Here is a 14,108-nt window from a genome sequence, read left to right as displayed (position 1 = left end):
GTATTGCTATCGATAAATAAATTTTATGTTCAATAGGCTACTCTTAATTAATGTATCATGTAATATATTTCGCACTTTTAATATTTATAATCTATAAAATATTGATAATCTAGACTTTTATGAACACCTAATTATTAACTTAAAATGAAAAAAAGAATAAGTATACTATCGTATTCAATTTTAAAATAATATAGAGTATGTAGTCCAAGTTGTGTATACCATATTATGCATATCTTCTCATAACTTAAATAAAAGATATGATAATACAAATCTGCTTAATTAAAATCACTTATCACGCTTTCTGTTATAAAACTGACCACTAGAGACTCAGTACTATAACAAACTGATATTATAACGGAAAGAATTTTTAAAAGCTTGTCTCTGCTTGTCCTATCATTTAATATGGCAGATTGGAATCCTCGTAATGATCACTAAAGGCATAACTTAGCATTCAATGACCTCGCTTACATATTGATAGCATTCTAGATTTAATTTATTTTTGTATAGTATCTCTAAACATATTTTATTTCACAAAAATAGATAATATGGCTCAATAAACCAAATATAAAGAAAGTATTTTAGAAGGGCTACGAGCCAATAAACAATTTTCATCCTCAGTGTTAAGTATTTTAAATTCTATAACCGCAAATCATAATTAAACTCTATAAACTGCTAATCATATTCTTTCTTCGGATTGTTCAAACCTTCTTATAACAAAAGATTGGTTTCCGAGATGATCCATATAAAAAGACAAAAAATAAATTTACATAGATAAAATGACACAGAATCTTTATCAGATTCTTTTATCAAAATATTCTACAGTCTCTCCCAGGTAGCAACACAAGTCATTTTGACGTCAAAAGACGTTATTTTGACGTCAGCTTGCTATCAGGGCTTTCTCTTTCATAGTTTCTCTTTGTTTGTTCTTGATGCCTATCTCCATTCTCCCTCTTATATCTATTCCCCTTTTCCAGTTTTAATCTCATCAGAACAAGATACGTATTACATCTCTTATTTGTCATATAATTTTGGAAGTTCACTAGTGACACACATATAATCAACGTTCTCTTAATTTTTGAATAATAAATCGCATATTGCTTCATTAATTATGTTTATTGTAAGGAATCGTGTTGCGTTTTAACTACTGGACTATTGTATTTGAGGTAGATATGCACATTCTGTATCTATTATAATTATTTATCAACATATTTGATTACTTGATATAGCATAAGAATAATGGGTGAATACAATTATCAATTATTCACCAGTTAATCACTAATTGTTATATTAATTGTTAGATTAACGAAGTGTATAATCTGCCTACATTGCGTACTTTTCAAATCAAACAACAAGAATACATTGCACATTAGGACTAATTGAAAAATCTAAAGGAAGAATATGTTACACAAAAATGCAAAATATGTATATAACGAACTGGTTTGCGTATTTATGACTAATTAAACAATCCGAAGAAAGAATATGATTAGCCGTTTATAGAGTTTAATTATGATTTGCGATTATAGAATTTAAAATACTTAACACTGAGGATGACTCGATAAAGAGGTCGAAACGTTTGTTATAATAAACATATATTTGTATTGAAAATTGTTTATTGGCTCGTAGCCCTTCTAAAATACTTTCTTTACATTTTATTTCTTTTTACATGAAATTGTTAATTTTTTATTTATGTGATATAAATTTATATAGATTCGTATTGTTGTGTGAATTATTTAATATTTTATTGATGGAATTTTATGATATAATGAAGATATGATCTTTTTATCAACTTTATGATGTATTTTTTTGATTGAATAAATCATATGTAAGTCGTAATAAATGTTCTTGTATATTAAATTAACGTTTTTAATTGTCACGAACTTTACGATTGAACGATCATGATAATATCGAATAGGTTGCTATTTTTATTGGAATTTTCGTGGCTTTTATGATTTCGGCATAAACAATGTGAAGGGGTTGCTAATGAAAGGTTTACGAAATAAATGTAAAAATATTTTACGTCGGACGATTGCGCACGCTAAGGTCGATTGAACAATTCCATTAGCGGCGAGTTTTACATTGGCAAGATAATACCTAATTTGTTCATTACGAATGGCGTATTAAAATTTAAATTTTAATAGTCTCCAACGAGTCCGATATTAAAAATGTATCACATAATGCGTTCGTTACGAATTACATATTTAAATTTTCATGGACAGTTGGCCAGTCAGTAACCATTAAAAATGTAATCTTTGATTCCAGGGAACTGCATAAAAATTTCATCAATCTATATACATACATGAATTGCCAATAACATCATTCGCGTAATACGTAAATTATAATAAATCAATCTACTTAATTGTTATCTTGAATATATTTTTCATATTAACGTATTTCTAAAGAAAAAACGATTATTACTCGAGATGTTTATTATATTTAAGCAGAAAAAACCTAATACAATTCAATTACATAAAAAATGGCAAATATTAAAAAAAATTATGTAAAAATTGTTTAAAAAAACATTACAGAAAGTAAATAAATAGATTTTATCCATCCACCTTTAAAATTTTAATAATATTTATCATGCGCGCATAATATATTATGAGAATGGAACAAAAAGCTTTTAATGCTTAAAAAATTTTAATGAACAATTAAATTAAATATTAATATTAATTTAAGAATGTAAGATGTTTCAGTTTTAAAAGGAAATATATGTTTCAAATAATTCAAGTAGGGTAAGTGGTCCAACAATGAACCATGTAAATTTCAGAAGCTTATATCTCTCTCAATTATTGAGTTGAAGATCTGAGTTTTGGGGGGCATACAGTTTATGTTTTTTAGAATTTAGTTGGCTGCATACTGTAAATAATAACTCTTAAGTTATTTTTTAAGTTTAGTCACAATTTTGATTATTTCAAAAAACGGGAAGTGGTTCATTGTGTACAAGGGGTGTGTACACAATGAACCATAGATACTATTTTTAATAATGAACCGCATGTTTTATACTGCGAATTGTTGGAATTATTTTAGTTTTGCTATATTTTAACATGTTTATTCAGAAAATAGATAATCATAAGATGATAAGGATTCACAAAGCTGACCACCGCGTTTTTCTGCCAGATTCTTTCGTTTTGAAAACGCGTCGAATGAGTGCATTTTTATTAAGATTTTAGATGGGAGGGAGGGGCCGTATTTTAATAATTACTACAATGAATTATTATTTTGAAGGTTATCGTAAAAAAGGTTATGTGCCATGGTTCACTACATCAAAATGATTCATTGTAGACCACCTAACCTTTTTCACGATAATCTCCAAAATAATGCGGTAAAATAATACAACAGAAAAAAGTTGCTTACAGAATAATAAAGCCAAATGTGCACACAAAACTATTGCACAATGAAAAAAATGATAGGTATAGCAACAAAAACATAAAAAATGCGTAACACTTATGGAAATAACTTATTTTGCCAAAATTCTTAAAATGTGATATTACATGGATATTCCTTGGCACAATTTGCTAACTGACTGAAGAGCCGAGGAGAAGTTCAAATGCAAGTCACTGCATGATAACAGCGTAATCTGGTAACGTCGCATTTATGAAATATCGCAATGATTCATAATGTACTGGTTTACTATTGGACTACCTACTCTAGTCAATTATCGATTCGTAATTTGACATCAAGGCGTACTTTCAACTCATGCATTAACATTAGGTTGTGTTCCGATATAATAGGCTATAGTACACAAAATGTAAGCAGCAAGCAAATTAACATTTTGAAGTTGCTACTATTTACTTTATTGTCTTAGGGTGTGGTCAAAACCTCATTAAAGCATTTGATTTACCAATCAAAAGAAAAAATTTTATAAATTGACCAATCAAAGAATGCCTTAAAACAATTATATTATTATTGACTATACCCAGTCTTTATTGTGATTGGCCGATTACTGCTTATGCTAGACAGTCTTTTCCATTGGAAAAACTAGTGCAACACTGTTGCAATTGAGTGTAAATCGATTTACATATTTTCATTGTTAATAAATAATTTAATTTTTTTAAGGTTATGAGATTATCGTGACAACAAAGAAAATGTAATTAAAAGGGTTAAATTATGTATTAGCATTGAAAGTATGTGAATTGATTTGCATTCAATTGCACTTAATGCGCTCCAGTATTGCACTAGTTTTTTTCAGTGGATAACGATATTAATCCCTTACATTTTTTTTTATGCTACGGCTCATATGCTGCCAGTACTGACAATCTACGTAAAGGTGACTTTATAGAGTCAATAGTACTGATCAGTACCTAATATTGAATCAGTAATACTGACAGTACGCATCAATATTTATAGTATTTTTACAACCTTATACGATCAGTATTATTAATAATATATTTCACTTTTGTTTTACGTACATTATCTATTACACTGTGACATACTGTTATATGGATCCTAATAAAGCGATATTAATGTTCGAAAATTAAAATCCAGATCACCGTCAGTATTTTATGTACCTAAATCCATCAATATTAACCACACACGGTCAGTAATATTGTCAGTATTTGTTAATACTGACCAAAGAGAATGCACTGCGCGATCCGTATCAAAGCAGTGTATCGAATGTGGTCGACAATAATGAGAGAGAGGGATCGTGTGGAAGACGGCCAATCTCCCTCTCATTCTTTCTCTCATTATACCGTTGAATGGAAAGAGATACAGATTGGCCGTTTTTTGCGGTCCCTCTCTCTTACTTTTATCGACCATTTTGACCACGGATCGCGCAGTCTATTCTTTATGTCTTTGGGTCACCTTAATGTATGTAACGTCAGGCCACTAGCACAGAAGGCATCTTTGTGCAAAGAAGATTTTGCATCCCTTCTTAATATTTTTATTTATCCTCACTTTTTTAAATAAGATATACATTTTTTAAATAATTTTTTAAAGTTTTTTTTAGACAAGGCGTAATGCGATCTTATTGCGTTTTTTTCCTAAAACAGAAATGTAAAAAGTGAAAATTTCTACACTGAAATTGATATAGAAATTTTTCACTTTTTACATTTCCGCTCTAGAGAAATAATCGATAGCCTGACGCTTTAATTTTAATCTTTCTTTTGCAATTTGATTGTGAGTCTTTTTTGATACAAGTAATTTCATTCTTAAATTTCTCCAAAATAAAGGAAGGCAGAGCCTCTCCGGTTTCCCCTCTTAAAATATCTTCTTATTAGGAGGAATCTTGTTGAAGAAAAAAATGTTGAAAAATAATTCTGAAATTTTTTATTTTTTTGAAACCCTATAATGATAAAAAAATTGAGCTTGACAAAAAACCTGGATTGTAGACGGAAAGAATAAAACATGGAAGATTAAAACTTAATTTGACGACTTTCCTTATTAATGCATTTATGCAGTGCACAACTTGCACACCTGCTTGCGGCGGCTCTGCAAAACATGAACTATCAATTTTTAATTTTTAGTATTGTATTTATATGATATTCATAGTCGGTTCTTATTTTTTGTCTTAAGATGCTGTGATTGGCTCATGACATCTTGAGACTGCATTTAAAATGGTCTTAAATATAAAATCCAACTATGAATACCGGCCTATATCGGAACACGACCATAGATCAATGACTACGTTTACACCATGCGCTTAGTTCGAGACTTATACGATAGGTGTCTTTGTTTAATATATAGGATAAACAAGGACATCTATTGTATAGGCCGCGGTCTAAATGCGCGGTGTAAACGTAGCTAATAATAAAAAACAGAAGAATACCGATCGTTCTATTTATTTATTTTGTATTGTGCGGAAACATATAGTCGCTATTTGTTTTCTTGTAGCTAACAGCGGATTACTACACTGTAAGAAACAATAGAGGACGACAACCGCGACCATCAAAATAAGCAATAGCGTCCTCGCGCCAAGTATATGTAGCAGTACTATTATTTCGTGATCTCAGTCCGACGTTTTACCACGCGCTTCCAGGTGCCACTCCTATCATGAGCCAAGTACTATGAGATTCTTCAACGTGGTGTACGCGAAGTTTCCCCTATACCTACTTTTATTTGGGATTGGGCGCTTAGCTTTCATTTCTTGGCTTTCACTTCTGATAACAACCCTTAAAAGGAACGAGCCGTAAAAAGGAATCTGTGACGATCTATTTCGAAGATCTACATCGAACAATTGTTGAACACTGCAACCAGGTTATTCGTCATAACTTAATCTTGGCGATTAAATTCGGGCGCAATTAAATTGAGTCGAGGACCTTCAAGGAATATACAGAACGGACAAGGAATAGGAAGCGTGAGTGTAAACGAAGAAAGACTGGTAAAGGTGAAGTGGGGTCCGAGGATAGAGAGCACAAGCATCACGTGGAGTGTGAGCACGATAGCACCGCGGGTCGTTCTCAAGGGGACGGACGCCATGGCGGCTTCTTCGTCCTCATCGACCGGCGGAGAGCAGCAATACTCTCTTAGATGGAACGACTTTCAATCGAGCATTCTCAGTTCCGTACGTCAGCTGAGAGATGTGGAAGATTTTGTCGACGTCACGCTCGCCTGCGACAGCTGCAGCTTTACCGCACACAAGATCGTTCTTTCGGCGTGCAGTCCGTACTTCCGAAACTTGCTCAAGGTCAGTGCATTTTTATCTTTTTCTTAAAATCTTTTAGCTGCGAATTCAAAGCTACAGCCGTCAAACGGTTGATGAAAAAAGAACCATTAAATTATATTTAGCGAGTTTTTTTAGTTGAAATTAAAGTTACCTACATTTAATGGTTAAATTTACCTTAACATTTCTAATTTGTCATTTATGAACACAGCTATTAATATTCTTTTAGTGTGTAATACTCGAGAAAGAGAGAACATAACTAGTGCATATATTTTTTTAAATAAATTTTTTATAAATCTCATTAAATATAACAATGGAAATATAATAATGGAAAAAATGAGAGAAGAAAGAAAAAACTTGATATAATTTTATTTTTTGTTGATATTTTTTTTTTTTTAGTGAAAATATGACTGAAATACAAGTCAATCACAATAGAGAATTATAAGAATATTATTTTAGCTTAGCTAAGGTCTAATTTTTTAATTTTACCACAAATTTTGTTAAACCTGCTGGATTTCGCAGCGATGCATTATTAAATCACAGAGTCAAGGAATGTAATTTAGCGGTCACTGCATGTGCGAGCGATGTGTAACTCGATCGTAATGTAGGAAAGTCGAGTCAGGGTCGCGTATGACATAATATGTGTGGAAACGCTAACAGTGCGATGTGGTGTAACGAAATCATAACTGATAATCGTGAAATGAACTACTTAAGCTTCCTCTTTATTCATGGAAACTGATATCTTTTTCAAAAGTATCTACGCTATAACTTATTCCATGAAACTCAAATTTAACAAATTTTGACGAATGAGCATATCTCCAGTATGAGATATGTAGTAATCAAATAATCTGCTGATCTTATATCGTTAATAGATATAGTCAGTGACGCTAGTATTTTTATTTATTCGTTGTAACTTTTTATAAGATTTCTTATAAATAATTTTGTTCAATTCTATTTAAAATCTATTAATATTTAACTTGCTAAATTATATCATAGTGTTATAATTTTCTTTAAATAATATCTATTAAATACAGGTGTCAAGTTAAAATGTGACACGGTATTTATTGATGACTACAAATGCGTCATACAGAGTAGAATTTGGAATCGTATATCATTAATTTTAGCCACTCCAGTAATAATTTCTACCTCCAGATCGACCGCTAATCTTAGATCGTTAATGGATGTAGTCAGTGACGCTGGTGTGTGTTTTATTCGGCGTTTTAACTTTCTAAAATAAGATTTCTTATGAATAAAACAGAATTTATACAGATATATCGCAACTTTATGAGAAATTAATATTAAAAATAATAAGTGACTCTCTCACACACACACACACACACACACACACACACACACACACACACACACACACACACACATCACACACACACACACACACACACACACACACACACACACACACACACACACACACACACACAAAATTTAAAATTGAAGAAATTATGTTCTTAATATTGAATATCTTTTAGCGTTATATTTTAATGTTGTTTCTGTCTTCCAAACGTTTTGCAAATTTTATCTATCCTTATTTAAACGTATTTAGTATGAAGAAGCTATTCTTTTTTTTTTTAGAGAACGGTGAAAGTATATAATACAAAACTCACACGGATTATTATGCGTGCCTTAGTCTTCTTTCAATTTGTAGTTGAGATCAAGATGTTCCTTTAATAATGCTATGCCAACCGCCGTCATTTTTTCTACGACCGGTTAGCAGCTCCGCATACTTTATATGAACAAACCATGGGGAACGATTTTTCGGTATTATGATTTTACGAGGGTCGGAGGAGTTTTATGCTCGGGTAGGTGGGTTAGATGCAAATTGTCAAGAGGGAATAAAAGAAAATCTGAAGGAAGAAAGTAGGCATTCCTCGGCGTGGAAGGGTAGATAGGAGGTAGATACCACACGCCGCGAAGAATTCGTAAGTCGCGGTTTCCTATCTATCTTGATATCTTGGTTGAAAAAAAATAAGATAACACACAGAGCAGTGAATTTGTAACGTTTCTCATCGTGTTATATTGTAATACATTGCCGGAAACCATAAATTTAACATAATAATTTTATAGTTGTTATTAATATATTTAGCAATTATTACAAATAATAAATTTTGTATTTATATCACAATATTGCCAGACGTTTATAAACACAAATTAATCTATTAAAACATTTAAAATTGAAGCTTTAATGTTAACAATGCTGTAACAAGAAAATTTAAAAGCCAAATATAGTTTCTATATAAATTTCTTCTGTGTGTATATAGATTTATCATAAAATATAGATGTGCATATGTGTGTTGACCACGAAAAAGTGACGTTTCTGCGGCTATTCTTTTAAAAATCAATACATTTTCCTCACGCTTCAATTAATATTTCTCGAGTTTGCAATATGTATCTTGCGTGATGCTTTCTGCAAAAATAAAATATTCTACAAAATTGTTACCATTAAAAAAGGTCAATTTTGTATTTCTAATCACTCTGTTTTTTTATTTGTGTTATACCTAGATGAAGTAGTTCACATCCTCATTCCTGATATATATAGACATAAAGCGCATAAGTGGGTGAAAGTAACTCTTAGAGTCTTATTTCGCGCATTACCGCAATCGTGAAATTATAATAACTCTCTGGTAGTAATTATATACTCTAATTGATTCTCGAACAGACACGCAGCAATCAGACCGGTTATTGCCTCATAAATCCCGGATGTTACAAATCATCGTAAAATCATCAAGAGCAATTGCAAACTGCCGTCCTCTCAGAGAGAATTGGATTTCGAAAAAATATATAAATAATTGCAATGCGGTATTGAATTATGAAAGAAACAATAATTAATATTTATGCAATGCTAATTATTAGATTTTCCTTGACAAACCGTGACATCAAAAGGACAAAAATGAAAATAATATCACGCTGGGAAATAACGCAATTATCACAATTAAATATAATTGTTGAGATAAAACAGTATTATGTGATATATAATTTGATAACTTCATGTCTCTCTGTGTCACAGAATTTTACATTATAAATGTCTATAAATAAATATTTAAATTTCTCAAAAAATTGCCCCTACATCAGAACATTTCGCTAAAATCTGTTGTGGCGCATTCTATCGATTCGAAATCTTATCAAAGCGATCCATCCTACAGAATTGTTGAGGGAAGACGGTATCCTTGTGTGATGAAGCCCACAAAAGACTTCCGGTTTGATTTGCATAATAACATGGTGTTCGAGTCATCGCTAACGGAGATCCTCCCCTTTCACGCAAGACACAATCGATCACTTCGACATATCGTCGCGATGTCGTCAACAGTCAGTGGTATCTCTCCGAGAACCTGTTTCCTTCGCATGTATTTGCTTTTTTTGATCAGTCTTCATCGCCGCTTTGAGGCAACGTTCTATTGATCGTGCTCCCATATAGACTTTCTTTTGATCGGTCTAAAGTTGACACGAGACGGAAGTTTAACAAAAAGTTCAGTATAATGTCTTATTTTATTATTGCTAGTAATACCTAGTTAAGAGTTAATCATGAGTTGTGGAACTGGGCCCTAGTAATCCAAAAACAAATTACGGATCTCCGATTTTATTTCTGGAATAAATCTGAGAATTTTCAGATAACAAAGTTTAAGACAATTTGCTGGTGTGCGACGGTTTTATGTATCATTTAATGTATCAATAATTTATTAAAGATAAAATTATCGAACAATCGGTCAGTCGAGGAATCTGTATAATAGAACACATTCCGAGGAATCTGTATAATAGAAAATACTAATATTATTGCTTCTTATAAAATACTAATAACATTATTGCCTCTTCTAAAATTTCGTCATCCTCGAGAATTATTCTGCGTCGAAACGACTGGTTGTTGTCCAAAGAATGACTCGGACGTAGAATGAAGCGGCCGACTTTCTAATTGACGCGTACCACTAATTGATTTTAAGTGTCGGGCAGTACTCGAGGCGAGTTAATAAAGCTTACACGTTGGCCAAGCTGTGCTTACGTCACGCTAGCTACGTGGACACACGACGCAATGGCGCAGGATTTTATGCCATATCGCTTGAACCTCCGAACACAATTACATTAAGGCCAACCGGCTACGTTGTAACTTGTAATGACGGGTGAAGGGGGGGGGAGGGAAGGCCAGAGAAAGAGAGAATGAGAGAGAAAGAGAAGAGAGATCATTGGTATTAACTTCGTCTCACGACAAAGCGACAACAAGAGTTACCATTATGCCGGCATTAAATAGCATACGCTCTACCGTATTACCCGCTTTTTGTTTGCCCACTTGCGCGATGACGTAGGATTCCGTATTGGTTTCGACGATCGCCTACTTATTGTTAGCGTATAAACAGCGCCGTGTATAATGCTTATGGCTGATATGACCTCGAATACAGGCGTAATCAACGCCAGCAGCTATAAAGAAGCGCTCTTGCGTGTATATGAGAAATTTGGGTGTGGAATGTCGTGACTAACGATAAAAATAAAAATATGTGATGTGTTTCTCTCTCCGCGGCGTAGAGAATCGTACTGAATCTTCTCGGTAAAAAAAAATCACGACAACAAACTATTGCGTCGCAACAACGGAACGGGCGTTATCCCGGGGCTATTTTTCGGGGAATATTTACCGCTGCGCCGGACAGTTTATTATATTATTTTCATTTTATTTCCCGTATTAATTATCGTGTTGCGTTAAAATTAGTTTGCCATTTGCTCGGCAAATAACGCGGACCGATAAGCTTTCGCGCTCGCTCGCGATCACACTCGCGACGCGTGTCCTTCCGAAAATATTTTCCGGATTTGATTTAGCGCAATGCACGTGCGATGCGTAATGATAACGAAACCGTCCGTAAGCTCTGATAGAGGCGCACCTGAACGACGGATGATTTATGTATCGATGCATCGTCGCGTCGATTTACGGCAAACTCGTTCATTTGACTATCGGCCAGAAGTCCATGACGAATCGCCCGGTTATCGAACCGAACCCGCAATGATATTTGCCAAAATACGAATAGTGGTTATATATATATGTATATATATATATTGTATATACCGAACTCTACGATAACGAATGCTTCCCGCCATACGTCGTTTCGCTAGTAAGCGTCATCCTGTAAATCGCAACAGCAGGATCGATCGTGTCCAATAGGATGTTCTCTGTTCGGTGTCGATTTATTTTTGTGAAATAAATTCGTCAACGGGAATAAATCTTTGGAAAGAGTACTCTCATAGAAAGGATTTCTAATAACGAAACGAAAAATATTCTTGACGTATTTAATCTTATCTCGACACTATGCAGTATAAAATTAAATTAATATTAAAATTAAATCAGTAATTCCTATTCTTCTCCCTCGAATTATATAAGATTGACTTATTATCTTAAGACAAATGTAACAAATCTAATTTCAAGTTTATATATTCTTACGTTTAGAATACATCATTATCGACGCCAGAATTCGCGCCGCGCGCCATAAGGTGCGTTCCGTTCACGCATGATGCGCATGATCACAAGGATCATGCGTTATCATTTAGAAACTGCGGCGTACAACGTACATGCAATAATATGCGAGTGGTATTAAGTTTAATTTCGTGTTTATCGTGTGTTTGTCAGTGCTGATCAACGTAATGGATCCAAAATTTATAAGCCTACAAAAAATACTTCAGAGTAACGAGATGTCTCATCTCGAATCTCATTTCGCAAGTAAATATACTCGTGTACAAAGGTAAATGCTTATGAAATTAATTTCACTGCAGATTGATACTGTTTAAAATTTCAAGATCTAGCTGCCTATACAGCAACCAATATCAGAATTACTGCTAATGATAAACAATTAGTTCCATTTCGTTTCGTTCTTTATTGACCTTTTAAGAAAATATTGTGTTTATAATTTTTATTGCGTCTGAATATTATAATATAATATTAATTATATCATTAAAAGTTCTGTATATGTATAGCTATTGTGTATGCATTTAATAATATAAGTGTTATAAATATATAAATATATATTTGTTTATTTTAATTATTATACATAATAAAACATTAAACATATAATATGTGCTTTTGTTCGTAAAAACCTTTACTTTTTTATATCACAAAAATTGATCTTGAATCGAGAACAATGTAAGTCCTGATATTATACAAACTCTTTTCGTAAGAATGAAATAAGATTTCCTTCAAATCAGTCTTTTATATTAAGTCAAGAATATTATAAGGTTGCTACAAATTTCAATCTAAATCTTTCCGAGAAAATTTATAGGATAGTATAAAGGTTATTTTATTCTAGAGTTAAGAATTGTTCATTTAAGACTAAAATATTCTTTTTTCAACGATAAATATGATTGTCGTTATGTCGATCCTATTTTACGATAGATCGAGGAATAATAGCATTGAATCCAGAAATCTTTTCTGTGAATGTAACGAGATGCAAACTCGTGCGCGCGGTGCTCGATTTCTACGACTCTATATAAATATCACTGAGTTTTTTTTCCAAAGAGCCTGCAGTAATTTTTTTTACGGGAAAAACTATGTTGCATTTGAAAAAAAAGTATACATTAAGTAAGTTAGACTTCGTTACGGCGGGGGTCGGCGAGTGACACTAATTGCGCGGACTCTAATCTGTTAATTAAATCGAAACTACGCTGGGGCCTGCATGGCGGACCGAGGGAGTAAAGTGAAAAGTAGCGGAGAGCAAATCAGATGATTAAAGCGTGGACTAGATCAACTGACATTTACGGTGCTGCGAAGTCGAGGGAACGCGGGCGAGTCATGTTAATTTCTGCACGCCGACACAAAGTATTTCATTTCCTTCGAACGGTCATCGCCGCCCGCGGATATTAATGGAACATTAACGGAGTTATCTAGCGCCGTGACGGTCCCTGAAAGGCGTGCTCCGTTTCGTTAGACGTTGATCGGCGGATTAATATCGAAGTGTCATGGGAACAGGCTTAACAAGTTGCGTGGCTTCTTGGAGCGCCAGGGGATCAGTTATGAGTTGTCCTACCCGCGCAGCAGAGATTTAACATAATTATATGTCAGTTATTTTTCGAATAACATTAACACGTTTCGCTTACAGATCTGTTGATTAATATGGGATCAATTTTATCTCACAAGAATATACCAGTAAGTAAGTTCTTAATTACAAGCAATTGACGACTTTTACTTTTTGTAAATCAGTAATATAAATTTCATTATCCATTTAACAAGATCTTGTTACATCTTATTCGTTTTAAATCTGTTAATTAACATGAGATCAATTTTATCTCAAAGAAACATATCAGAGATGTAAATTTCTAATTAAAAGTAGTTGACAATTTTTGTTTTTTGTAAATTATGAATATAACAAATTTGCTTATTCATTTAATAGATCTTGTGTGTTATATTTAATATTTTATATATTTCACCTATAAATCTATTTATTAAATTTAGGAGATCAATTTTATCTAAAAAAAAGTACCAGAAATGTCAGTAAATTCCTGATTACAAGCAGTTGACAATTTT

The 14,108-nt window shown here is 32.9% G+C and overlaps 1 protein-coding gene across 5 annotated transcripts in view; it reads left to right on the top strand.

The window, feature by feature from the left end:
• The window catches only part of LOC108724817 (protein abrupt), a 92,656-nt gene that overhangs the window by 33,481 nt on the left and 45,067 nt on the right, over window positions 1–14,108 (top strand). For all 5 annotated transcript variants that reach the window (XM_018451464.1, XM_018451463.1, XM_018451466.1 and 2 more), the window contains one exon: window positions 5,833–6,625. In XM_018451464.1, the coding sequence (XP_018306966.1) occupies window positions 6,416–6,625 (210 nt within the window). In that variant the 5' untranslated portion in view covers window positions 5,833–6,415. The remainder of the gene's footprint in view (window positions 1–5,832; window positions 6,626–14,108) is intronic.

The sequence above is a fragment of the Mycetomoellerius zeteki genome, unplaced genomic scaffold (assembly GCF_001594055.1).
Source record: "Mycetomoellerius zeteki isolate Tzet28-1 unplaced genomic scaffold, Tzet1.0 scaffold310, whole genome shotgun sequence".
Lineage (NCBI taxonomy): Eukaryota > Metazoa > Arthropoda > Insecta > Hymenoptera > Formicidae > Mycetomoellerius > Mycetomoellerius zeteki.
The sequence above is the reverse complement of the archived record's forward strand: the minus strand, read 5'-3'. Positions and strand labels throughout refer to the sequence as shown.